Source organism: Pezoporus occidentalis, unplaced genomic scaffold (assembly GCF_034315485.1).
Source record: "Pezoporus occidentalis ecotype Australia unplaced genomic scaffold, CSIRO_AGI_Poc_V1 ctg19, whole genome shotgun sequence".
Taxonomy (NCBI): Eukaryota; Metazoa; Chordata; class Aves; order Psittaciformes; family Psittacidae; genus Pezoporus; species Pezoporus occidentalis.
In genome coordinates this window covers 122943-150474 of record NW_026913748.1, presented here as the reverse complement: position 1 = coordinate 150474, position 27532 = coordinate 122943, and the positions used below count along the sequence as shown (strand labels likewise).

The following is a 27532-nucleotide window of genomic DNA, read 5'->3' as shown; positions in this document are numbered from 1 at the left end:
GCATCTGGACAATTTGGATTGGGCAAGGCTTTCAGGGAGCAGTTACTTGCAAGAGTTCTGCAGTCCATATATCTAACAGGACATAAAGGATGGCCTGGAACAAATATTCAGAGCTGTAAAAAATTAAACCGCGGGGTGCAGAGGAATTAAGACCATCAACTTCAACCCGAGCAACCCACCACCATCCCAGAGCTATGAACTGGCGATGAGAAGGTCACAAAGTAAACATGCTCCCCAGGCCAAAGCATAGGCTTCTTTCCGGCACTGGGAATGGACATGGCCCTTTCTAACTGAGGAATCAACCTCCAGCTTCTCACTGAACCAATCCAGCGTGAGGGAGGCAGCGAACAGCCACACTCACATTGTTCTCAACACAGGACTACTGGGACTTATCGCAGCATCGCTGGTGCCTGTTCCCCGCAGCTTCCAGGCACATCCCTGCAAGATGCAGCGCCCAGATGATGGCTGCGATCCCGCCGCAGACCAGCCGGCCAAGATGCTGCTTCTGCGCCCAAACCAAGCCCCCTCTGGAGCCCTTCTGACCTTCCCGCGCTGTACGCGCTCTATTAAAACCGCGGCAGAGACAATACGCATCACACCCTGAGAAATGCCACCTCCCGCTACTTTTTCCCCTCTGTGCTCGGCTCCTGGTTGCCCGCCGGCCGGGGAGACACACCGAGGAGCAACCCCCGCCGTTCGCTGCCGAGCACGGCACGGCACGGTGGGAGGGGGACACATCCCCCCTGGCCGCCCCGCGCCACTCACCGCGGCCGTGGTGCAGATCGTCCGCAGCAGCCGCGGGGCTGTCCGCAGCATCTTGCGGAGCACCGCAGGGCCCCGAGCTCCCTCGGCTGCCCAGCACCCGCGGCGGCAGCGGAGCGCCTCGTCTGATGCAACCCGCGCCGATGCTGCTGGCGCCCCGCCAGCGCCTGCATCCGCGGCGCGCGCCCCCGCCCGGGCCCGCGGCGACCGGCGCGGCGGCTGGAGGGCGGGGGCTCCGCACCTGCCGCTCCCGCTGCCCCCGCCCCGCCCCCGGGACCGGCCCCGGCGCCGGGAAAGCGGAGGGGAGGGGCGTGGGTGTGGGTGTGTAGGCGCCGTGCAGCCCTGGGGAGGTGGTGGGGAGCCGGGCGAGCGACTCTGCCCCGCCCCACAGGGCCGGAGGACACGGGTCACGGACACCTGGACAGTGCTTGGTGGGCCGAGGGCTGGGGTTTGAGTGGTACTCAGTCCTCCCCTTCCGCAGGGGCCGCCACGGGGTCGGAGGAGAGATGGCCCCCGGCTTCGGCCCCTCTACCCAGGCGGTCGGGGAGACATTGATGTGAATCTTCTGTGCAAAGATTCGTGTAGATTATGGACCTGACTTTTTGGTTTATTGCATGTCAAAAATGCCAGTAATGAGGTTAACACACATATTAATGACTTTGTGAAAATCCGTATCTCCAACATCACTAGGCATTTTTAAAGCAGCACACTCTACTTAATAATGATAGAAAATCTTCCAACATTTGTTAACATAATAAATCTTCCAACGTCTGTTAACATAAATGGTTAAACTTCAATATTTTTCTAAAGTCACAACAAAATCATCTTGTCAGAGCTATAGGAAAGGTCTTGAAAATACGAATTCAAGTGCTAAAAGTACAGTCAGAAGGCAAATGAAAATGACTCCCAAAGCGATATGAACAACAAAACAGAAAGCTGAGAGCAGGGCAGTAGTGTAAACATCATTGCAAATCGGGTCAGGTTTAAACCCTAGCAGCACTTGATCATAAAGAACTAGGGTGGATAAAAGAGTGGCAAGCACTTTGTTGCTGACAAGAAAATGAAGGTAAAAATAGAGAATTTTTTCTTACGGCTGAGTTGTGAAGCACATGAGATAGGTCAGAGGCAACCCACCAGCCAAATTTATGACCTGCAGAAATGTTGCTTGTAGTAGAAAGTACAGTAGACAAAGTCTTCCCTAACACTTGAAAACATCCATTTCTCACTGTCCTTTTTTTTATGCTTTCCTGCAAAAAAAACTGCAACAGTAATTCTCAGGATTTAACTGCAAGGTCCCCACTCTCCAGGGCACTTCAAATGCTCAGCTATACCTGAAGGAAGAGCATTGCTGCAGAACTGGGGACACGGGAAGAAGAGGTGCTGCAAGAGGCAAACCGCCAGTCCCAAAGGAGGTCAGATTGGAGGTACACAATATCCCTGTGAGTAAAGTTACACAACGGCTTGCAGTAGGACTCTCATAATGTAATTAATTCCCTGATTTACTCATGTGTAGCAAAACTATATCCTGCCTTTTATTCAAGGCTCTTGACAGTCTCAGAAGTGTCGGTGGCATTGAACGGAATCAACAGGAAGCATAATAAAACTTTTTAATTAAAATAAACCTCTGGACTTTGCTTTGCAATGAAAATTCAACAGAGAAAATCACTAGTCAGTGATTTCCTCTCTATGGGGTGAAAAAACTAGGGAAGTGCTTGGCCCACTTTAGTGAAGATTCTTCTCGTGATGCCATCATTTGTAGTATATGATTTCTTAGATGATGGAAAGGTCAACCAAAGGAATTAGTTTCTTTACTCTGAGACATGAAAAACTAAACTAGTAGAATTCATCAAAAAATCCCATTAACAAAGGGGGACGATATGTTTATACAAGTGTTCCTTCTCTAGTACCTGTGGTGCTATGGTTTGGAAATGAGTGGTGTACAGTAATGCCAGATTTTCAGTATGAAAGCTTAAAGATTTTGCTTTGTGGCTTACTTTAGAAATAGCATGTATTCTGTTGTTACTGGCTGCTTCTATGGGTATGTGACTTCATATCTTCTAATTATCTCATATAAGATCTATCAAATTTCATTGCTGAAACTATTTTTTAAAAATTCTTCCTCTTTGTACAATAAAAACGTTAAAACTCATAATTTCGTTGGACTAAATTGCATCATTTAACTACTACATGCACTGTTGTCTGAAATGCCTGTTTTCTTTTAGAATTAGCATTTTTTGAAAGAAAGGTTAATAGTTGCACAGTTTGATAGGTCATGTTGTAGCAATACAGGAACTATACACATGCATGCACAAGACAGTCATGTGACTGACTAAACCCACTATGTGTTCAAATAAAAGGTAGAGACATCCTGTCCTTATTAAAGTAACTATCTCACTACCTCAGGTGGTAGGAGGACTCAATATATGTATAGTCTTCCTATGACTTGATGGAAGCTGTGCAAATTCCATATGGTAGAGTGCAAACAGCTTCTATTACAAAAGCTGGCATTGAAATGGTCCTATACTGCAAAATCTGGAGCCAGATTTAAGCATTGAATCATGAAACTCCAAATCCTGGCTTATGATCCAAAATCCTCTTGGGCTAGAACACCACATACTTGGCATTTAACCAGTGACACACAGCCTTATGGCAAAATACCTGGGTTTCCTAGTAAGCAATTTGTAATGACTTCTGGCTCTCTTTGTTACAGGCACACAACACAGACAATACAACAACGCACATGGTAAAAGGACTAAAGTTTTAATTATTTTGCATACCTTCCTCTCGAAAAAACTCCAAACCTATTGACACAATAATATATCTCCATTTACTTCACACACTATTAAAATGTTAAATGACAAAAGGGAAAAATCACAAGAGAAGGTGTCATTTGTCAGCAGAATCATGGCATAAAAAACAGCTGGGGAATTAGATGTAGGCTTTACTTTAGATTTCATAGTAATGAGAGGGGCAGGGAGACTAACAGGGGTAAGGGTGTGGTAAATCACATATGAGGATGGTATCTGCATACCACCAGCTTCTTCCTTATGGTCATCATAGAATCATAGAATGGTTTGGGTTGGAAGGGACCTTAAAGATCATCTAGTTAGAGTGTTGAACTCAAATGCACGGGTTTTAACAACCACTCAACAAATTGGCTACTTAGAGTTTCAAGGATGTCTGTAAACAATTACAGTCAATTCAAATAATATGTTTTTTGTCATCAAGAAAAGGATTAGGTTGGCCTGCCCATCTGAGAGTGAGCAATAGGTCTTGCGCGACATAGTAAAGTCCAACATCAGTGTTAAATACTGTAATGGTTACAATGCACTCCTCCAGGCTTTATGTTGTTTGGAAAAAGCGACACAAAGTCTTCCCACAGATTTCTGTATGCCAGTAAGAAAAGTACCTCCCAGATTATCAAAATTTCTTGTTAATCTGGGGAGAAATCCTGGCTTCAGTGGAATTAGTGTAAATTTATGCAATTGGTTTAGAGAAGGTTTTATACATTAACTTTTTCCTCTTGCTTTTTTTTTAAAAAAATTCAGTTCTGGCCCTTGTTTCTTAAAGCCAAAGTTTAGCTTTGAAAAAACCCTTATTTGTAGTAAACTTTCCAGCATGGGCTTCCCCCTTTCTGTTCCCTAATTTTCCAGAGATGTATGTCAGCAAGTCACAAATACATATAGGGGATTATGTATACAAAACCTATTCAGGAGCTAACCATGCTCATGCAATAGCATGCTCGCAAAGCGAAATGTGTTCGTATGTACAGAACAAATATAAGATTACAGAACAAATATAAGATAACCAAATCCATCTGAACATTATAAATCATAGTTGATTTCTGTGAAGCAGAAGTTACTTAGTGGCTTTGAAGATATCATCACAACTTGGCAAGATCTTTAGGGAAGGCTGTGTTCCACAGGACTCTGAGTATGTGCACACACTGAAGAGCCTGGGAAAGTGCTCAGAATCTTCCAGCATTTGCTGTCTTTTGAAAATCATGCTCTGGGATTCAATAATCAACTACATTAGCTCTGCATAGGCTTTTTGTCATTGGAAATCAGCCTTGATAGGGCTTTTCATGATTAATAAAGATTCGGTCATAGTTCAGACTCAAATTCTTGAGGAGTACACCCAGTTTTAAATATTGAGTAATTAAAAAAATGTAAAGTAAGGCTTTGTACCGGTTATTCCCTAACTATGTTAATTGCTTGGCAAGTTTCAACTCAAATTTTATACACAGAAACTTTTCACATTTTTCCACTTGCTGCTGAAAGGTTTCATGGGAAAGTTATTTCTTGTTTTATTTCTGCAACATTTGTATTTAAAACTTATTCCTTATTATTTTTTTCCTCTGGGTCTTAACTTCATTTCAGGCCAGACACCCACACAACAGTAAGGCTTTCAAAAAATACTCACAGGAATTTTCCCCTGTTTAGGCAGCTATTTAAAACCTTACGCATAACATCTCATTTTTCCAGAGTAACCAGAAGGAGGCACATATTTGATAAGGAAAGGGGATTATTTTACCAGTTTAACCAGTATAAAGAATTATCATGCGCAGATGGCTCACTCATATGCATAAATGAAAACATCTCAAATTCCATACAATAGAATTGAAATTACTTCTGCCAAAGTTGCCATTATTTTTGTGTAACAGAGTTGTTAAAAGCATATTTCAGAGAGTAAATCCTTTCGGGGAATCTTGCCACAAAAACTTTGAGTAAGAACTTCATTTTATTTAAAATATTCAGAGAGCTAAGTATTGAATGTTCCACAGACCAGGAATGTATAGCATAGTTTCCTGCAGATCCAGCAAGCCAAGTTCTTTCTATTATAAGTAACTACAATTCTGTTAGTCTTGGTGGAGCTTTGCCTGTATGCACAAGAAGCAACTTTTGCTCTGGATGCTTTTCACCAGTTTGGTTGGGTTTTCTTGTTGTTGTTCGATTAGTTTGGGTTTTGTTGGTTTTCATTTGTTTGTTTTAATAAAAGGGTTCCTGTTTGAATGCTACATAAGTTTTCAATAAGCTTTCAAACATCATAAAAATACTGTGTAAGAATACTAGGTAACTGTCCAATGTTGAATGATATTTCCAACTGGGATAATTTCAAAAGAAAAAAGATTTTTAGTAACTCATGGAGTCAAACCCCTCTTGATTTGATCTTGATATGAATCCATACATACTTAACAACTCCATAAATAAAATGCTTATGGTACCATATTAATGCTGCTATATTATACTATACTTCATTCTCTTACCTACCCTTTCTAGTACTCAAGTGTAACAAGTAATTTTGGCTGGAAGATATTTACGTTCACATTTCACTCAGTTCATGTGAAAGTCCAATATGAAATTTTACTTTCATGATCATTTTGGTGTGGTCAAAAGAAATTGTTTTCTCAACTATGCCTGCCTTTAGTAAAATTCATCTTACCAAAATCACTGTCCTAAAGTCTAAAGACTTTTTTGACCACTGTATTACCTGATGATACTAACAGATAATTGAGCAATAGTAGCAATTTCTATAAACCTGAACCAAATAAAAGCTTCCTGGTACCAGTGGAAGCAATGAGTGTCACCCAACTTTCAGAAATGGTGCTTATATCAATAATTTCACATGAGTAAACAGCATAAAATCATTCACTGATAAGGCAGCACAGAAAACTTTTCAATCAAAACTAAGCCAGTCTTGCTGTCACTAGAGCAGTCAGCTTAAAGATGAAGTCTAAATCAGATTTTTGGAAGACACAAATTCTAGCAGCATCTAGAATTGACCTAAATAACTTCAGCGTGGGCAACATAACACTGCCACCTAATGAGCCAAAGGAAAACCCAGTAAAAAGTCATTTAAACAGCTGCGCGGTGGATGGCAGCACAAAATTTGTACCATCCAGCAGAATTCAAGGACATGTTTTTCTGAGACAGGTAACAAATGGCCTGGTGATTACTTTTTAAGCAGTCTGAAAGCTTATGATTATGTGCAGTCTTCCATAGCTGAAAGAAACAGTATTTGTTTCAAAGAAAGCATATATGGTTTGTAGAGGAGTTTTCTATTGCTTTGTTTTGCTTTTCAAAACTGGAAGACACATCTTGGCTTTGAATAAATGTATAGTAGCTCAATAAAAGCTGCCTCTGCAAGGCTGCAGACAGAAAGCAGCCTAGCATAAACTGTAGTTTCATTTTGTGTAATACAGAATATCTCCTTAGGGACACTTGTGTTCACTGCCAGCTGTCAATGTCCTGCACAATTAAACTTCTAAGGACTTTGAAACCCCATTATGAACATCTTAAGTTTACACAGAAGCCAATGAGTGGAGGAGACATATTTACATTATGGTTACTTGACAAAGTTTCCTCTCTTAAACAACAACAACAACAAAAAAAACAACCAACCAAACAAACAAAAAGGAGTTATTCCAAACATCGTTTATGTTGTTTCACACAAAACTAAATTTGACCTCTTCTTTCCCAGACTCAGGCTGGTCTCTTAGAATGCACTTGAAGTAGGTAAAAACTCATCAACAATACACCTGCCAACTGGATCTTTCTTCCCTATAAACTTTAAAAATCAATAGATTCCAAAGGATGGATTAATTTTAATCAGAAAACAACTACAGTAGGTGCTATTTTCAGACCTGATGCATTATAGAGTTTGCTTTTATGGATGATCCTGCACTTACTGATACATCTCTCATCAGAGTTGCTATTTTTGTTGCTCCTTCCCCACTGACATCGCTAATGCTCCCAGTGACGCTGCTTTTGAAGCCATTTCCTTTTCTGCTGATGCTACACATTCTGCTGAGGTAATGTAATTGCTGCGGTCATTTTAATGGCCCTGAACGGCTGCTTCTCTTGCTATCCAAAGTACTTCTATTTTTATTTTCTGACATTATACCCACCCGGGCCCTGAAATAAAAATAAAGAAGCAGTGACTGACCGCCTGCAGGTAAGTACCTCATGGCTCTGCGTGACAACAAACGACAGGGAGATAGATGATCGCAAATGACAGGGAGGGGATTAGACGGTACCGCTGCAGCAGTCACCCCGTGCAGCTGTCTTAGAGGTCCAGACCCTCCCTCAGAGCTGGCACAGCTCCTCCCATCGCTTCCTTCCTCCCGCATGAGAACGGGGAAGCGTTGGGAGGGTGTCACACTACCGACTTCACTCGGCAGAGCAACGTGACAGCGGTGTGGAACACGGGCTGGGGCCCTGTTCACCAGGGGAAAAGCAAAAAAGCCACAAAGCCCCGATCCCTCGGATCCCCAGATCCCAAGCTCAGTGGGGCAGGGGAATCAGAGGAAAGTGTGGAGGACTCCCCTACCCCACCGCACCTCTGAGGCGCCGCTGCCTGCTCCGCAGGAACCTCGGCAGCACCATCGCTCTCTTCCTTCACCGTGGGGCCACTTGCCTCCCCCTCGCTCTCCCTCTGCTCTAATACCCCTGACCTCCGCCGTGGGGCAGGCACTTGCTGGCACCGACCCTTGAGCACCGGCCCTCCGAGCCGTGAGGGAGCCGCGAGGGAGCCGTGAGGGGCGGGGCGCACGGCACCGGCTCGGGGCCGCCCGGGAGGGGCGGCGGTGTGGCAGCGGCTGTCCTCCAGGGGGCGCTGCCCCGCGCCCTGCCTGGAGTCCAGCCCCGCCTCTCCCCCTTTCCTCTCCGCCTCCATTTCCCAGAGGGCGGCGCGGAAGCGGGGTAGGAAGTCTCGTGCGCCTGAGTCAGGGGAGGAGCGGGCGCGATGGCGCTGGAGACCCTCTCCCCGGACTGGGAGTTCGACCGCCTCGATGACGGCTCGCAGAGTGAGCGCGGGCGGGGCGGAGCGCGGCGCGGGAGGGGCCGGCGCCGGGGCTGCGGCGGTAACGCCACGGGGCGGGGGGAGGCGCGGGCTGAGCCCCATCGCAGCCCTTCACCCCCTCGCAGCCCTTCACCCCTCTCGGCACCTCACGTCGCTGTATTCCCGGTGGGAACGGTGGGAGGAAGGAAGGGGTGGAGGGAAGGAGAAGAAAGCGGTCGTGGGAGCTGAGCGAGGTCACCCGCCCCAGCTTCCCCTACGGACCCTGTCCGGAGAGGGGAGCCTGGTGCTCGCCGCGCCCCTTGCCTCGGCCCTTCCTCCTCCTCCGGTTAGGCCTGCGGGGTGGGCTGTGGCGGTGACCCTTTTTCCTCCCTCCGCTCTCTCTGTAGTTGTCAGGGGTTGTTGGGGGTGGGAGGGTGGCTTTCCCAACCCTTCATCCTTCCCTCCCTTAGGGGAGTCGCCTCCAGTGCCACCAGCGCGGCAGGGAGCGGGTGGGCAGTCTTCCGTGACTTTCTTTCCTTGCACGAAGCGGGCAAGAGGAACGGATGCTTGCCGTGGGATGGGGTTTCTTTCCTTCCCGATCGCATCTCCTGGCTCACCGATTTGTACAGTTGCTTCTTCGGTTTGCTGGAGAAGTCATGTCGAGGTGAATTAGTTGTATGCAGCTTCTGTTGGTGAAGGCTTTCTGGTATGGAGTTGGGTGGTCACTTGCGGTTTCACCTTTAAAAAAAATTAAGACCTTGAGATGCTAAAGACATTGACAGTGGGTTTGTGTGCCCGTAAAAATCCACTTTTTTCTCAGCCCGTGGAGGTGACCTACTTTCTAAACGTGGAACGTGCATGGTTGTCACACTGTAAATTGAACGGAGCTGAATTAATACACCAGGTGTTGCTGTGAAAATGTGTCACTCATAGACCAACTGTTTCACGTAGAATGTTGTCCTAAGGCATGATGCTGTTTGTGCTGTATTCATTTGATCTGGATTTCAGTGGAAACTGAAGCTGTCCTAAGCAGAGGTTTTTGCCAGTTCTGTAGCTGCAGGGTGGCAAATGTAGCTTTTACTCAAAATACCACATTGCTACCAGTTTGGGTGTGACAAAGTGCAGCTATGAGAACTTTACATGATATAATGTGCTCTGTTAGCACCGTCTTGACGGTGAACAAACAGGCTGATCTTCCACTGAGAGCAGCACACAACATTCGTCTAGAGAAAAGCCAAAGAAAAATCCTGTGACTTGAGAACTTGTTGTTGCTTACTTTCACTTTATATCATTAAGCTTTAGCAATTATAATGTTTTCAACTGAGGGCACAAGATAATTAAGTAAGTGTCTCGTTGCATCTCTGTCGTAGGTATTTATGGATAATGTACTTGCAAATCCTTCTGTGGCAGTCCCTTGAATGTTACTGATTTTATGGCAAGATAAGCTGATGGATCTGTACTACTGAGTAGATCTCTTGCATTCTTCTAACTGTAATGCTTTCAGTGTATCACCTGAGGAGAAACTAAATCAAACTTTATTGTAAACAGATTGTACCTTATGAAGTAGTATGTATGCTGCTCTGAAGACAAAGAAAATAACTGCTTTCTGTGATTTCTTTTTCTTTCTCCATGTGAGCAAGTTTGTTTAGGTTTTTTTTTTTGCTGCATCTTAAAAAGCTTTCCTCCATCTCGAAGTCATTTTTTATCAGTTCAGCCCTGCCTATCTCTGGCTAGCTAATATCTCTCTTGTCTCTAAAATAGTGAGAAGCTATTTACACCTCTTATTTTACATATGATTAGTACAAGGTGATAAATTGATGGCTATCAATAGATAAGTATTTGGAAATATTTAATATAGCTCAACATAACTATTACTGTTAATGTAGCTCAACATAACTATTACTATAGTTCAAAATCCATCATTTTGCTGCTGGAAAGGTGACTGTGAGTCTCTAGCAGAGTGCTGCTGTGAGATTTTTGTTTGAGAAATGCTGCCTGTTTCATAGGGAATTGCTTTGAACAGCAGTGTCAATTTCATACTCTTGTATGACTTGGAAGCTTTTTTTATTCTTCCTATAAAGCCTCAGTATCTGCCAGTTTCTCTGCTCTTAGTTTGTCTTTTGTGCAAAGGGAGGAAAAGGGAACTGGGCAGGCGCAGCTACAGGTTGGGCAGAGAAGAGATTCAGAGCAGCCCTGCGGAGGGCTTGGGGGTGCTGGTCGATGAGAAAATGAACATGGGCCGGCTTCAGTGTGCGCTTGCAGCCCAGAAAGCCAACTGTATCCTGGGCTGCATCAAAAGGAGCGTGACCAGCAGGTCGAAGGAGGTGATCCTGCCCCTCTACTCTGCTCTCGTGAGACCTCACCTGGAGTATTGTGTGCAGTTCTGGTGTCCTCAACATAAAAAGGACATGGAACTGTTGGAACAAGTCCAGAGAAGGGCCACGAGGATGACCAGGGGACTGGAGCACCTCCTGTATGAAGATAGGCTGAGAAAGTTGGGGCTGTTCAGCCTGGAGAAGAGAAGGCTGTGTGGAGACCTCATAGAAGCCTTCCAGTATCTGAAGGGGGGTTGTAGGGATGTTGGGGATGGACTGTTCATTAGGGACTGTAGTGACAGTACAAGGGGTAACGGGTTAAAACTTAAACAGGGGAAGTTTAGATTGGATATAAGGAAGGGATTCTTTCCTGCTAGGGTGGTGAGGCACTGGAATGGATTGCCCAGGGAGGCTGGGAAAGCTCCATCCCTGGCAGTGTTCAAAGGCCAGGTTGGATGAAGCCTTGGGTGAGATGGTTTAGTGTGAGGTGTCCCTGCCAATTTCAGGGGGCTTGGAACTAAATGATCTTAAGGTCCTTTCCAACCCTAACTATTCTATGATTCTATGAATACTTCAGCATATCTCTATAGTAGGTCTTTGTACTCCAGATTTTCTAGCAGTAAAGTACTGAAGCTGACGTGGCTAGGTAAACTCTGTTCTGCAGGGCTCTGCATCCATCAGTGTTTTACTGGTTTTCTGCAGCAGAGCTTCCAAAAAATGCACTGGAAGGAAACCTGAAAGATGAGATGGATTTGATGGAATAGAATAATATGATGTTACAATTCGAGGACCGCATGTCTGGACTGCATACTGCTGATAGAGAGCTGCTTGTTTGCTTGGCTCCTATCTGTTTACAAGGAATTCAATCTCCTTATTTTGACAGTGCCTGTGCACTGTCTAGGCTGCAGGTACAGGTAGAACCCAATGGCACTAATGCGGAACTTAGTGTAAGAGAATTTACTGAGCTTCTTGGATAGGCTTTGCAGTCCATATGCCCTTACAGCTGGCATTGCTGCTGGCTTCACACTAGTAGCTTAGAATTAGTTCCTGACTTCACTGCAGTCATTTCTCCTTCCAAGTCTCAACCTTCCTGTGCATGGTCCTTATCATCTTTTCCTTATTAATTTGTCCTTATTCATTCTTCCCCTAATGCCCAGTGCAGTGTCTCAGTCAAATATTCTTTTCTCAAAAAAATGTCTGATAATTGATTCAGCAGTACTCTCCCACTGAAGTAGTCGCCCACTATCATTTGCTCGGTTATTGACAATGTGGATGAGTAAGAGGTTAAACATGCAGAATAGAAGAATATGTTTTCTTAACTTTCCAGAGCAGCCTACTTGCTGAAATTGAAAAGAGCTATATGAGAGTAGAATTCTTGTTTGGAAACAGTTTAGTTGTTCAGCTGATTTACGTTCTCTAACTTTTACAGATAATCCTATTTTCAGCAAATAGCAGAAGATTGTGAGCTATTGGATTTGTTACCTAATTATGGGGAAGACACTTTAGTCTTCACGTGAAAAAGGATTGTACTTCCCTACTGAGTGTAGAACCTTGAGCAGGACTCATATACTCTGTAGTTCAAATTATGCAACTAAGTAACTATATATAATTTGGGGAGGAGGGGAGTGTATCTTAATGTGGGAAGAAAAAAAATCAGGATAGAGTGAATGAAACTTTTGTGGACCAATTGGATTTAGACTTACTTTGCTAATTAATACCACTGTTCTTGGTGTTTGACCAGCTGAATGTTACCTTTTGAACCTACTTGCCCCTAACATTAATAGGACAGCTATGCATTTCAATGTCCAAGTGTTAAGCAGAAGAGAAGTTCTGTTTGAAGATCGTGAATTTGAAAGGGGGCAGAATAATTAAAAGCTATAAGCTTCCGTCTAATGCCCAGATATCTTACAGAAGAGGTACCAGAGAGTGAGTGAAAAGAGCATTGCCACTAATTCATCTGCTGCTCAGGGTAAACTGTTTAGACCCATTGCCTCAAAGTTCTAATATGATTGTATATGTACTGTTTCAGCTGATGTGTTATGGTTTCCACTGATGTTTCTTTGCTCAGCATCTTGATGTGATTGTTAAGGTTTGTTAACATCTGATGTGGTTTGTTAAGATCTTAGCTTGAAAGAATGTACATTTAGAAATTTCTGCTAACCACTTTGATGACTGATATTCTTTAAGTAGTATTTGGATTTCTTTCAAACCGACACTAAGTTGTAGGATTGTTTTTAAACAAGTAAGAACTTTGTATTAAAGATGTGATGGTGTTAAGGAAGAGTGCTGCAGCAAAATGAGGAATACAGTACTAAAGCTAAATAGCATCAGATTAAATATTTCTAAATAAAATTGAGATTGTAGTTTAGTTAACAGTCTATAAAATTGTGCAAATGTTATCAATTCTCAGAAATTCATGCTGAAGTGCAATTGAAGAATTATGGAAAATTTCTTGAGGAATATACATCTCAGCTGAAGAGAATTGAAGATGCTTTGGATGACTCTGTTGGAGATGTTTGGGACTTCAGCCTTGATCCCATTGCATTAAAGGTCTTCATATATTTAATATGCATTGCAACTCTTATTTTCCTACTTTTTCCTTCCCTTCAAAACCTGAGATTTAAAAGGTTCATGCATTTGTGCTCTTAAAATTTTGACATTTGTGTTTGAAAAACCTACCCAATACTATTTTAATTATCAAGCAGTTAATAAATTGGTGCATATCATAAGAGAAGATGGTTTCACATTATTCATTTGCAGTGTGTCGGTTACTAGTTGAAGTTAATTTATAGTTCTTCATGTGTTGGGAAGGCCAAGTCCAGCAAACCTCTTCCCTCTGGGGCTAGGCTTCCAGAAGAGCTCACTAATAGTTGTATAACTGCACAACGAGGTGTGTGTGTATTTGTAGTTGTGTTGTGACTTAATGGCCTTGACACAGTGTTTTCTGTCCTCCAGAGGTAGCTATTTCCTTGGTCATAAGTTCTCTGCAAAGCATTGGGTTTTTTTTTTCTTTCCACTGAATTTGCAGATATCATTTAAAACCACTTTTGTTACTATATGAAACTTGTCTCTTCTGAAGATGTAGTCTCAAGCAGTCATCTGCCTGAATGGTTTGAATAAACTCTGTGGGGCACCAAAGTGCTGGATGTACATGAACTAGTCAATATCATGGCTGAGTTCAGTACAAAAAGTCAGTGCCTGCATATGCTTTGCACCCTGTTTCTTGAATTTGGGATTCTTAATTCATGGTTTGGGTTTCCTGAGCTGTTTTTTCCTACATACTCCATAATGACCATGCTTTTGCATTCCAAGTTTTATAAGTAAATTGTTGCTAATGTTATATAGTACGTCTAGTTATTTGCCTTTCTGCCTAGAGCAAAAGGAAAGGTATTTCCATGTAAATGTGAATGGTGAAGGTTTTCTGCCGCATAGGCTGCCTGTAACCTGCAGTTATTGCTCTCTTATTACTGACTGAGATTAAACTGGGGAAGAAGGAAATACGTACCTAGTTGGATAAATGTATTTTTGGCCAATATTTTCTAAAGTTGTTTGGTTTTGTTTTTTAATTTTAGCTTTTGCCATATGAACAGTCCTCCCTACTAGAGCTCATAAAGACAGAAAACAAGGTAAGAGCTTTATGCTTAAAAGAAAAAATAAGTAAGAGTTTTCTAGTTAAAACCAAGCCTTCTAAAAGTGGATTTATATGTAATCTGTGTTTTCCCCCTCCCCCCTCTTTGAGTCTAGGTTCTAAACAAAGTAATAACTGTGTATGCTGCTCTCTGCTGTGAAATCAAGAAGTTAAAATATGAGGTAAATTCCACTGTCTTTTATTACTGTTTGTATGAAAATGTTTGCAGATTGGCAAGCTGATGTATAAATTTATTCTTTAGCAGTAAAGAAACAAGATATGATGTCTAAATAATTTTTGTAGCATGATTACATATATTGTATTTATTAAAAACAAATTTCTGCTTTTGTTGTTAGGCAGAAACTAAATTTTATAATGGCCTCTTGTTTTATGGAGAAGGAGGTAAGTAGCTCCCTTTAAAGTAAAAGTTTGTAGTTTTATTATTGCTTCAGATTATATTCAGTTCTACAATAAGTATAATTTTATAATATGGATACATGCTTTTTCTGTTTCTTTGACTGATGGACACCGAGTAACAGACTTTATGGGGATGTATGTTAGCGTCTTTTCACTGTCCTGAGTTAGCTTTAGGTAACAGTGACTTTTATCTGTAAAGGCCTGTTACTTGCAGTAAGTGTTCTTACATTAAAAGACATTTTGTGATAGCCTTATTTACATGAGAAATAGGGAGTGTAGGCTGTTAAGGTTGTATTAAATGCATAATATACAGCTTATATACTATAGCTCCTGTTTTTTCAAAGTATTGCATTGAAAACCAGTTTTTCACATATAAACGCATCCTAAACTAACTTATTTCATATTGGGACTAGATTTTTACACTGGTTGTAGTCGAACAGTAAGTCTTTAATTTGATTGTAATAAAACAATGAAACTGTCAAGAAGTAACTTGGACTACGTAATTATAGTTGTTCCACGAGAAGTTGTGGAGTGTTGGTATCACCTGCTTTTCAAGTGCAGGTAATAGCACTCATATTACTGTTCAAACCGTGACATAAAAGAATACTGACTATAAGTCAATACAGTTGACAAATCATGAGACCCTACTTTAGGTGAAAGGTGCTTTTTATGTTGGAGTTAAACTGCTATCTCATCCAAAGGCTTGGTCTTAAGCTTCCACCTTAAAGGATGCTTGTCTGGGAATAAGTGCAGGTCTTGGTCCTGAGCACTAATATATTAAGTTGTTTTAAAGACATATCACCTAACTTTGTTTTCTGTTTCAGAAACTTCTCATAGTAGTCTTATAAAAGGGCTTTTTAAAAGCTTTTCAAGAGCTTTGACAGTGGCAGAAGTGTTGGGGAATGTGAAATCATTGAGCTAGGGACTGTTTATCAATGTTTTAAGTGCTATATGACTGTTCTGGTTTAGTTAAGGAATGTGAAGTGTGGGTTTTGTTGGTTTGTTGTTTTACCTTTTTTTTTTTTGTTATTAGGTTCTTCTTATCAGGCAAAGTTTTAAATATCTTAAAGTATGATTTTTTTGTCAGCATATCACTAGGGAATCACTGAAAACTTTTCCATGTTTCTAGCATGAAAAAGTCAGACTTACAGATTAACATATTGCAGCACCAGTTTGTTCCTGATGTGTGTTCTGCAGGGAATGCTTGAGAATGGCAGGAACTGAGATGTCAGCCTTCAGTGAGTTAGGCAAGGATGCTGAAATTAGATTCTCCACTTCCATATCCCTCCTTGTAGCATCTGCTTCGATAACAGCAAGCCTGCTTACTTAAAACAGCTGGCAAAGGTAGTGGCTCAGCGATGGCTGGAATTTAAACAAATACTGTTCTGGCCTGTTTCTTATGTATAAAAAACATTTGTTTTTTTCATCTTGTCCATGGAGTGACTAGGACTAATCCAGGAACTTTGAAAAGTTAGTTGGATAGTAAATAATTACTAGTGGATGTTTCTCATAATATAAATACATACTGCTTTCATACAAACTTTTTAAAATGGAATCTTTTATATGAAGTTAGATACTATATATGCCTTTAAAGAATTGTTTCTTATTCTTTATTTTCTTTCAGGTGTGATGGAGACATTTTTCCTGCTTTGTATCTAATTTACGAACTGTAATTTTTAATGAGAAAGAAACTTCAAAAAGGCCCAGCCTAGGAGAGCAAAATTAAAAGCTTTTAAGGTTTCATCAGTATGCTTACAGTAGTACACTCCACTTGTATGACAGGCAAATGGCTTGGAGAGAAAGCTTCAATGTTAATTTAACAGATATAATATAGGCTTTTGAAAGCGGTGACAAATGTTTGTCTTTTAAGCCACAGATTCCAGCATGGTGGAGGGAGATTGCCAAATACAGATGGGAAGATTTGTTTCTTTCTTGCAGGTAGAGTATGTCTTTTTTCCTTTTTTTTTCTTTTTTTTTGACAGCAATTGTAATTTTATTTTTACTTGCAAAGTGAATTTAACAGTCTGCAGTATCCTGCTTGCATCTTGCTGAAAGGCATTGCAGTCATTTGATACGTTACTATGTTTTGCCTAAATTGAGGTTATTTCCTTTGTTAGTAAAGATGCCTATTTTTTGTGGTTTTAATTAGGAAGTTTTAGTTTTCATTGGACATTGGGAATGGATTAATTATTTATACATCATTTTGTTTAGATGATAGAAGAAAGCAAAACTAAAATATGTACCTGGAAAAAAAATTGCTTATACCTGACTCAAACCGTCAGTGAAGAACACTCGTTTCTTATACAGTTTAGTTGTTATCAGGGTTTTTTGCATGAAAACAGGATCTGTGTTTCTTATGAGGATTTCCTGTGCTCTTGGGTTTCAGTCTATTATGGATTTATATTTTTTTTGGTCTTAGTATAACTTAAATGACTGTTCCCCAAAATGTTTCCGTTTTTATGCATAATTGCTCATAATGAAGTATCTGCATTGAAGTAGAGAATATGTAGGAAGCTTCCAGAATGTTTAAACAAATCCTAGTTTAACAAAGGTTAAAATTCCTGTTCTCGCTGTGTAGTAGCATGGCAATAGTCATTTACTGAGTCATAACAGGTTCAATGCTATAGGAAGTTGGTTCTCAACCTCTTTTACCATGCCCAAGTGCAGTTAGTTGTTAGGGTATCTTGGAAGTTTGTTTCCCATTTTCACAGTATCACAGTATGCTAGAGATTGGAAGGGACCTCAAAAGATCATCTAGTCCAATCCCCCTGCCGGAGCAGGAACACCTAGATAATGTGTCCAGGCGGGTTTTGAATGTCTCCAGGGAAGGTGACTCCACAACCTCCCTGGGCAGCCTGTTCCAGTGTTCTGTCACCCTCACTGAGAAGAAGTTTCTTCTCAAGTTTAAGTGGAACCTCTTGTGTTCCAGTTTGTACCCATTACCCCTTGTCCTATCATTGTTTGCCACTGAGTAGAGCCTGGCTCCATCCTTGTGACACACCCCCTTTATATATTTTTATACACTAATAAGGTCACCCCTCAGTCTCCTCTTCTCTAAACTATAGAGACCCAGCTCCCTCAGTCTTTCCTCATAAGGGAGATGCTCCACTCCCTTAATCATCTTAGTTGCCCTGCGCTGGACTCTGTCCAGCAGGTCCCTGTCCTTCTTGAACTGAGGGGCCCACAACTGGACACAATTTTCCAAGCTTTTTGTCCCATCAACTTTATCACTTTCATCTTTCATCCTTTATTTCTTTCTGAGCAGATGTTTGAGACTTTTAGTGATTCTGAAATGAGGCTACTGTACAGTTGTGTTTTTTTTCCAGACTTCTACCCCGGGCACTCCCATGCCAGGATGCTTTGTTCAGGTAGAAGTTGAGAGCAGAGTGACTGGCTCTCTGGTTAGCTTTCTGCATTGCAAACTTGCTCTGCAGAACAAGTTTATGTTTATTTATGGGGTGAATGCTGATGTGTATAGGGTAAGCACTATGGAAATATATAGCAGTGTTTCTTGTGAGCCTACTTTGTATGTATGCTATGATGGCTTGCTGATTATTGAGCAACTTTGGAAAGAAGGGAGATGCAGGGTGTTTCCCCAAAGGGAGAGTTACTCGGCTAACAATGTGTACTTTCTCCTTACTGAGTTTGTTCTTTTTCAGCTGTTGTGTTCCACTGAATCCACTCAGTACTAGTGTATATCCATAGAATTGAAAATGCTGTTCTGGTCAGTGTTTATAAGCATACCCCCAAGGGCAGTGTGAAAATACGAATTAAGGTGGTAAGAGGTGAAATGTTGCTTTTGTAGAGCTAATGTCCACTCACAGATTTATTGCCTCTTCTTAGTTCAAGGTTTCTTAATTAACTAAATATAATAGCCTCAAATTTGTTATCGCAGTACTTTTTAATTATCCAAATATTACTGTGAAACACCAGTTAAGTGCTCTTGATCCTGCAGAAAACAGTGTATTTGAAGAACTATGACAAAATTATAATCTTGTTCTATTGTAAGAATCATAGAATGGTTAGGGTTGGGAAGGACCTTAAGATCATCTGTTATGTAGCTGCCAATCTGCATGTGCTGTTAAATTGGACTATTTCCTGGAAGTTTTAAAATGGCAGCTGGTGCTCCTTGCCCAGGAAACATGATCTCAGTGTCTATTGATCCATTCCTTTGGAATCTCTTCTCTTGTTTAAGCTGCTTTTTTAGAGCAATAAAGGTTTAAGAAGTAATGACACTTATGTTTTGTGAAAACTGGTGACTAATAGAAGGCAGAAGCCCAAATAAAATCTATTTTTGATGGAGAGGAAGACGGAATTCAGCTGTTAGCCAGTCTTCTGGCAGAAACACAGCCTGGCTGATTAGCCAGTGTGGGCTGTCTGCTATGAAGCCATCTGTGTGCTGACTGGGTAGACTCATCACATACTGACTTTTCCCTGATAATATTACAGGTTACTTTAATGAGACCTTTAGAAATATTTATAAATACCTTTATAAAAATATTATAGTAGTTAAGGGAAAACTCAGATTTGTTTATCCTGTTGTTCAGGGAACATTGACTTGTTTGGAGTGTTTTTTTGAGAACAGTATTCTGTGGCTTATCACTCTTGGAGTCGGTACAGGCTTCTGTATTAATTTCTAATTTGAATTTGTCTGTCACCAGCTCCTGAAGCCTGACTCTTGAATATAGTGGGAAAAAGCACTGCCTTTACTATTGGGTATATTATTTCTGAAAATACTTGGGGACTGTTAAGTTGCTTCTTACTGTCCCTGATAAATTGAACCAGGAATATAAATAGTCCAAGATGTACTGGAAGCTTGTGTTTGATACCTTATTAGCTTAGTCCCAGATCCTTTTTTGGAGTTGTTAGTAGGATGTTTTCCATCCTGCTATAGGTCTGTCCACTGACTTGGATTAGGGATGTAGTTGGACCTTGGGCTGCAAGTTCAGTGGTTCATCTTCAGTGTTTTGGATGCAGTGACAGCGTGTGTATGAACAGAGTCTGTACATATAGATGCATTTTATTTTCTTCTATTTCAGGAGCTGTCCTGCTTTGTTACCCGATGTTATGAAGTGGTGGTGAATGTAGTGCATCAGTTGGCTGTTCTCTATACAAGCAACAAGTAATTATTCTCTAAAATGCTACATTATTCTTGTGTAGATAAACAAATGTATAAAATATGAATGTTCTGTTTAAGGCATGGTCGTTTTTGGAATATTGTTATCTGCAGATGTGGAGAGAGCTTTGCTGTGCAAGTTTGGGCTTCATAAGCCGTTACAGAAGTGAATTTGTTTTTTTTTCAGAAAAGTGCTTTTATATTAACATGGAACTAACTAGGTTGGGAAAGACCTTTAAAATCATCAAGACCAGCTGTTACCCCAGGACTGCAAAGTCTACTACTAAACCATGTCACTGAGGGCCTCATCTACATGGTTTTTGAACACTTCCGAGGGACAGTGATTCCGCCACTTCCCTGGGCAGACTGTTCCAATTCCTGATCACCCTCTTGGTGAAAAAGAAATGAGATACAAGATATTTTATGATTAGGAGGTATTATTACTCTTTCATCTTTGCTGTGTTTGAGAGATTCCTTCTACTGACTAATAAAGTGGATACAAGTAGCTTCAGAAGGTAAAAAAAATCAGTTCACTTCCACAGTCTGTTTTAAATGCGTCAGTCTTGGTATATAATCCTCACAGAACAACCATGATTTTAACACTTGAACTGTTGTAGTAAGGCCTGTTGGGTTTAGCTCCTGTGAAAACTGTGGAGAATATAGATGTAGGGATCTTGATTCCTCCCTGTGCCTGCCAGATAGGATAGCATTGTTCTTAGTTTTGTTGTCTTAATTCTTGTTTTATACTACAGCACAAGGTAGATTTTCTGTTGGATGTGTACCTTGGACATGTCTTGATTAAATATGTGAAGTGATTTTATACTTTTGGGTTGCAAGGCTATACGTATCAAGGCAAACTACTGTCAGCATAACTGAATTGGGAATAGCTGATGTACATCTATACTGAACGTGCTCAGTGGTTTAAACCAGTCATGTGCTGTACATTTAAAAATGTGGTATTTGATCATAGTGCACAGATTTCACAGAGCATGTAATTTTAATCAGATTTAATCCTAGGTTCTTTGCTTTCTGAAGTTATGATGTTAATGAAGAAAAACGTACCCCAAGAAACAAAAAACACACTGCGATACAGAGTTGATAAATATGCACTGTTCTGAGGTTTAAAATATTTATTTTATTTGCAGGAATGCACCAAAAATTATAGAGACGTCTGGAGTTCATTTTCAGGTGGGAATGATTTGGTGGAACCTTTTTGCTTATGTCAGTATATGTATGTCTTGATCATTAATGCTCTGAAAAGCAGCAAGAAAGTGAGTTTCAAGTACAACTTTCAATCTGAAATCACCTTTAAAGGTTTTATTTTGATAATCAGCTTTTTCTGGCCTTTATGTGGAAAGGCCTGGCATCTCCGTGTCTGTCATATTCTAGTTTTCTTAGGGGAAAAGTGTTTGCATGCTTCCTAAATGTGTGTGTTTTAAAAATCCTACATTCAGTGTCAAAACAGATGAGTGAGCTTTAGTTTGTGTGCAGGCACCACTTTGTTCCTTGTGTCACTACAAGCAATACTAAATCTTTAAGCCACTGAACCAAGAAATCTTATATATAACTCTGTAGCTTACGTCTTGTTGGCTGATAATTTATTGAATTTGCATAAATGCATTAAAATTCTCAATCACTACAGTATTTTCCTTTTTTTGTTGTTTTTTGTTTGTTTTGTTTTGTTTTAAACCAGGCAATGTATGAGCACCTGGGGGAATTGCTCACAGTCTTAATCACTCTGGATGAAATAATTGACAATCATGCCACTCTGAAAGATCACTGGACCATGTATAAGAGGTATGTTTCTGAAGATGTGAAAAATGCTCCCACAGCATAAAAGATAAAAGCATTTGCGTGAGTCTTTGTTCCAAGAAAGTCAATGTGGGAACATGGATATTCATAACCCTGAAATTTTTCCAAAAATCTTAGTGAAGAGTGGGCCTAAGCTCCCGCTGTGTCCTACAGCACCAGTAAGTTTTTAAAGTGCTGAATGTTCTATTTGTGATACAAGGTAGGCATGTTGACAAAGTAATAGCTGGTGGGGTTTAAAATATATTCAGTAAGAAACCTAATTTCATGCAGAACTGATCTAAGACTATTCTTATCCATATTGATCATGGGGATGGGTGTACAAGTAAGAACAATATCTTAAGTAATAGCTGAAGAGTCAACAGTTTTAAAGGTTGCTAAATTAGGGGGGTAACCACTGTTTTATTGAAAGCCTAAATAAATGGGAGTTATTCAAATGCAAATGGCTTATACAGACTGAGTGGGTTTTTGTTTCTGTTTAATTTTGGAGTTGCTGCTAGGCACAAATGTGGACAATTAAAATCTATTATCAAAACAGTACAGGATACGATAAAACTGTTAGCATGTTCTAATTGTATGTACATGTTCCACACCTACTCCTTGCAGGCTGCTAAAATCTGTCCATCACAACCCTTCTAAGTTTGGGATTCAAGAAGATAAACTGAAGCCTTTTGAGAAGTTGTTGTTAAAACTGGAATGCCAGTTACTGGATGGAATGATATTTCAGGTACTGAAATGAATATTCCCCAGTATATTAGTGGAACGTTATTATGTTAAAGTGACAGTCTGTTTAGAATGGCTTATTTGTTTTTGTTTTGTTTTGTTCTGGATATAAAGATGTGTGAATTTTGCTCTTGCATCTGTGCATGGGGATAAAAAGCTTCTATTGTAAGACATTTTGTTGCTGCTCTTATGTGCTAGAGCTGTGCCAGGCTTTGAATGCTAGCTGTTAACGCTTACTCTTTTCACAGAATTAAAGAAATGCAGACAGCTTGGTATTAGGACTGTGTATTATCGAGGATTTTGGTTTTTTACCAGAAATTTTGGTAGTGCACAGGCTTAAATAACATAGGTCCACTTTATTTTAGCTGCAAGTTAAAATCTCCTTACCTATCTGCAAAATTTGTGAAGTGTGACCTCTTATTAGATATTTTCTCTCTTTCCTAGCATGAAAGACAGGTAACTGTCATCACGTACCACTTCAGTGGTGTATACCTCTGAAACATGCAACTGTATGAGTAGATGGGAAGGTTTGTTTTTTCAATACAATTAACTTAAATGTGTTCATACAGGAAGCCATGTTTTTTTTTAGGAAAGTCTGTCTTTGAGTTACTGAAATTGGAATTTGTGGCATAGTGGGCAGAGAATAGTGTTGCTGCTCTTACTTTAAATCTTAAATGGCATAGGGAAGAAGGCTTTTTTTTTTTTTTTCTGTAAAAGCCTCCAAAAGGGAAATTGTAGATAAATAATTAAACACAATTCAGTTTATTCTTTCAAAGGACATTCCTACCAGCTATCCATTTTTCATCTTATTTCTAAATTGTTGCACTGGGACAAAGACTTCATTATATGTTTGAGACATGGGTAGGATTTATCTAGTATTCATTCAGAAAGTCTCTCTTCCTGTCCTGCAAATGCCCCTTCCTAACAAAAATACAGGAAAAAATATTCTTAAATACAACTCCATTGAAGACTTTTCTAATACCTTTAGAAAATCTGAAGTGTGTGTCTCTTCTTTGACTGCTGTGTGGGTTTGGTAACTTTTTTAAACTGTTACCAGTGGTGTGGGGTTTTATGCAACAGGTTCATGCACCACATACTACAGGCAACTTGCATGATGATCTTGTTAAGTTAATGGATAGTTAGTGACATACTATAATAATGCAAATGCTCATCCAGTTTCTTATCACAAGCACATCAAGTGGTTTCCTTAAAAATGGCCTATAATGGAATGTGAAGTAAATAAAGTCACTTTTTGAATGTTAAATACAAGAGAGGTTTTTAATGTTTACTCTACTAAATTTAAGCATAGTTAAAAATCTGTATGTCGTGAAGTTTCAGACTAACTTCAGCTTAATCTTAAATCACTTTGCTATGGCAGTGTTTTTCTCTTGCAAAATCAATATTCTTTTAAGGTCCAAAATTCATGGCATTACATAATGCTGCTTTTTTTTTTTCCCTCCCCCTCCCTTTTTGCTTAGGCTTGCATAGAGCAACAGTTTGATTCTCTAAATGGTGGAGTGTCGGTGTCAAAGAACAGCACGTTTGCTGAAGAATTTGCTCACACTCTTCGCACAGCTTTTGCAAATGTTGAAACCAAACTTGGTAATGCAAGCTCATGCTTCTCCTGCCACCCTCACTGTTTCTAAAATTGTTTGTATTGTTTGTCTGGGAGTAGACTTGAAAAAACAGTGTATTTCTGCAGGTGAACCTTCAGAAATTGACCAGAGAGATAAATATGTGGGCATCTGTGGCCTCTTTGTACTGCATTTTCAGATTTTTCGGACCATAGACAAGAAATTTTACAAGTCATTGTTGGATGTCTGTAAAAAGGTGAACACCTAATTCTTTTGTCAATAATTAAGGGGGAGGGGGAATTTTCACTAATGAGGTAGATAATTTTCTTAGTTGCATAGCACAGACTTTGGAAAAGAAAGAATACACAATTTGCTGAAAGAAGTCAGCAGAATTAAGATTTTCTTTCTTTTTTTTTTTCTACTTTTTCTAATCCCCCCTCCTCTCATTTTCTTTTAAAGATGGTCTAAAACCTGTGCACGCACTTAGCAGCAAGGTAAAATAACTTGAAATTAATGCTTCTTCTGGAGATTAATGTGACACTGAGGACAAAAAATTGTTATGACTACTGTGGACTGAATAAATGTTATGGGTTTTGACCTTGGCTATAAACATGTATTTTGAAAGACCTCTAAGACCAAAGGGTATTTGGGCTTTTTCATATAATGTGGCATTAAGAAATTATTAAATTATCTAATACTGTTTAGAATCACTGAGAGTGATAATAACTTCCCCTGTAGTGCCCTTAGTGGGCTTCTAGGGGAGAAACATTTTTAACATGAATGTAATACTTTGTAGAAACTAGTTGTGCAGAAATAAACTGTGTGTTATGTTTCAGAAAAGGCGGTAAGAAACATGTGTGATGCCACAGTAATTGTTGTAGTTACTTATGTTTATTGCTACTTTGTATTACCCCCTTTTCCCTCCCAGGTACCAGCTATCACCTTAACTGCGAACATTATCTGGTTTGCTGATAACTTCCTGATTCAGAAGATACCAGCTGCTGCCAAACTTCTGGACAAGAAGAGTATTCATACAATTAAACTGCAAAGGGAAAACTTCCTACAACAGAAGGCACAGTCACTTACCAAGTATGTTTCATAAATACTGCTTCATGATGTTATTTAGCAAATAATTGATAAACACAAGTGTTTCTTCATTCAGTGTACTAGTGTATTATGTCACCAGAAAAAGTGTTTCTGGCAGTTCTAAATACTTAATTTTCAGTTATTTCTATTTCCATATTTTCAACTTCCTTGTATTTAAATGTCTAGTAACCTCATCTGCTTTGCTTTCTTTTCTGAGTGTTTATGGAGGTAAATCACTAGTGGCTTAGAGAGGACTTTTCCTCTGCTTGGTGATGAGACTTCCTTTGCAAGCATTTCTTTTTTCATGACTATTTCAATTGCTTGTTTAATGGTCTTTGAAATTATCAGTATTTGAAAAGGCTTCTTTTGTTCTGTGTTCCACATGTAGTTTACAGGTTCACTGCCTTCTTTTAAGTTCTTTCTAAAGTATGTTTAAAGATTAATATTTTCAGTCTTACGAGCAAGTGTGCTGCACTGTGTAGGGAGATAACAGGGCCAAGGCTTCTGTTTACATTGCAGATCAAACCAAGAAGGTGGAAAATGTGGTCTGAGGAATAGAAGTAAAAATTTAAGTGTTGCTGGTTGTCTTCCAACCATGCATGCAAGCTGGCAGAACTAGGTTGGAGGGGAGAAGGGAAAAGCAATTCCATGCCTACATGATTCTCTGGCAGATTATTTTCACTACTCCCCCCTTTTCTGTTTGAATCCTCTTTTTCCTGATTTGTGCCCTGCCAACTGCAGGAAGGTTCAAGAGCTCTGAATTCTTTCCTGGGGTTTAATTCCTGGATGGAGCATAATTGTGTTGCTGCTTTGCTTCTGGTCTTGGGTGGTGGTACAAGTCATTTCTTGCAGCTCTTAAGACAAAGTTGAAAAAAAGGTGTAGGTATTCACAGACATTTCATAGAATCATAGACTCATTTAGGTGGGAAAAGACCTTTAAGGTCATCAAGTCTACCTGTTAACACGGCACTGCCAAGTCCATCACTAAGCCATCTCCCTAAGCACCACTTCTACATATCTTTTAAATACCTCCAGGGGTGGTGACTCAACCACTTCCCTGGGCAGCCTGTTCCAGTGCTTGACAAACCTTTTGGTGAAGAAATTTTTTTCAATATCCACTCTGAACCTCCCCATGCACAACTTGAGACCATTTCCTCTTGTCCTATTGCTTGTTACCTCTGAGAAGGGACCACCTCTATCTAGCCTTCTTTCGGGTAGTTCTAGAGAGCAGTAAGGTTCTCCCTGAGACTTCTTTTCTCCAAACTGAACAACTGCAGTTCCATCAGCCGTTCCTCGTAACACTTGTTCTCCAGACCATTCACCAGCTTCTGTGCCTTTCTTTGGACATGCAATTTTGAGGATATTGTAATAAACCCCAGATTTTGCATCTGTGATTTGCATTCTGCCACTAACTTTTTCTTGCCTTTATGAATTCTTGCACTGCCTTTGATAATTGGGCTGTTGTTTTAAATATGAGTGCTCTTTAAAGGGGAATTTTTTTATATCTTAATCACCTGAATACATTCCTGCTATAAGTGCTACAATAAATAGTACTGTAGTGTCACAATTCTGGAGCATGGAATAAGTAGCAGTTTTGAAAGTGAACTCTAAATAAAACATTTAATTACAACTAGAGTAATCCAAGCAGGTGAACTTCTGGGGAATTGTTATTTAAGAGCAGTCTCAGTCTAGCATTGATGTAATGACAAGTTATATGTGTGTGTATGTGTGTGTGTATAAAACAAAAATTCAGACTTGGAGGGAAAAAAATATCATCAGTATAGGATTACTTTTCTAGTGTTTAAAAGCATTTTTTAGCACTTTTAGTTACTGTTTTAATTTAAAGAAGTGTAGTATATGCACTGTTAAGAGGGCCATTGTTCTCTTGAGAGATAGAAGATTTTGACTCTTTGGGGTATGCTTGTACAGATAAAGTTTGCGACCTAATTAATCCTTGCCTATAGAGAATGAAAATGTAAATGAGTATGAAGTTCTAATACTTTTGGAAATGGTGAATTATAATTTCAGGGACTGAAGACTTAACTTACTTCCCTTAAAAGAATTTAACATGCTCTTCTCATTTAATAAGTGAGCAGCATTCTTCGTTTGTCTTCTACAGAGATATGCAGTCATACTATGTTTTTGTGAGCTCATGGATGACAAAAATGGAATCTATCTTGTCAAAAGAGCAACGTGTGGATAAATTTGCTGAAGACCTGTCAAACCGCTGCAATGTCTTCATCCAGGTGTGCAGTCTTTTAATGTGGTGATGTAGCAAACTGATGGTTTTGTGCAAGTTGTTGAACATGAGAAAACACTAAAG

At 40.1% G+C, this 27532-nt stretch overlaps 2 protein-coding genes across 6 annotated transcripts in view; one reads left to right on the top strand and one right to left on the bottom strand.

Moving 5' to 3' along the window:
* The window catches only part of ALDH1L2 (aldehyde dehydrogenase 1 family member L2), a 32348-nt gene extending 31340 nt beyond the window's left edge, over positions 1–1008 (bottom strand). Inside the window, exon 1 of one of the 2 annotated variants that reach the window (XM_062616314.1) lies at positions 766–1008. Coding sequence is in view for 1 of the 2 variants with exons in the window: in XM_062616313.1 (XP_062472297.1) it covers positions 766–816 (51 nt within the window). In the remaining variant the exon portion in view is untranslated. The remainder of the gene's footprint in view (positions 1–765) is intronic. The other variant, XM_062616313.1, reaches the window with a different exon arrangement.
* A 7399-nt stretch (positions 1009–8407) lies between these two features.
* Positions 8408–27532, top strand: part of WASHC4 (WASH complex subunit 4) — a 39886-nt gene continuing 20761 nt past the window's right edge. For 3 of the 4 annotated variants that reach the window (XM_062616311.1, XM_062616310.1, XM_062616309.1), the window contains exons 1-14: positions 8408–8566; positions 13267–13406; positions 14429–14482; positions 14601–14666; positions 14841–14886; positions 16772–16839; positions 19941–20023; positions 21163–21205; positions 21711–21814; positions 22433–22553; positions 24028–24151; positions 24252–24379; positions 25052–25212; positions 27329–27455. In XM_062616311.1, coding sequence (XP_062472295.1) covers positions 8506–8566; positions 13267–13406; positions 14429–14482; positions 14601–14666; positions 14841–14886; positions 16772–16839; positions 19941–20023; positions 21163–21205; positions 21711–21814; positions 22433–22553; positions 24028–24151; positions 24252–24379; positions 25052–25212; positions 27329–27455 — 1326 coding nt within the window. In that variant the 5' untranslated portion in view covers positions 8408–8505. Of the gene's footprint in view, positions 8567–13266; positions 13407–14426; positions 14483–14600; positions 14667–14840; positions 14887–16771; positions 16840–19940; positions 20024–21162; positions 21206–21710; positions 21815–22432; positions 22554–24027; positions 24152–24251; positions 24380–25051; positions 25213–27328; positions 27456–27532 lie in introns of those variants that run through there. The other variant, XM_062616312.1, reaches the window with a different exon arrangement.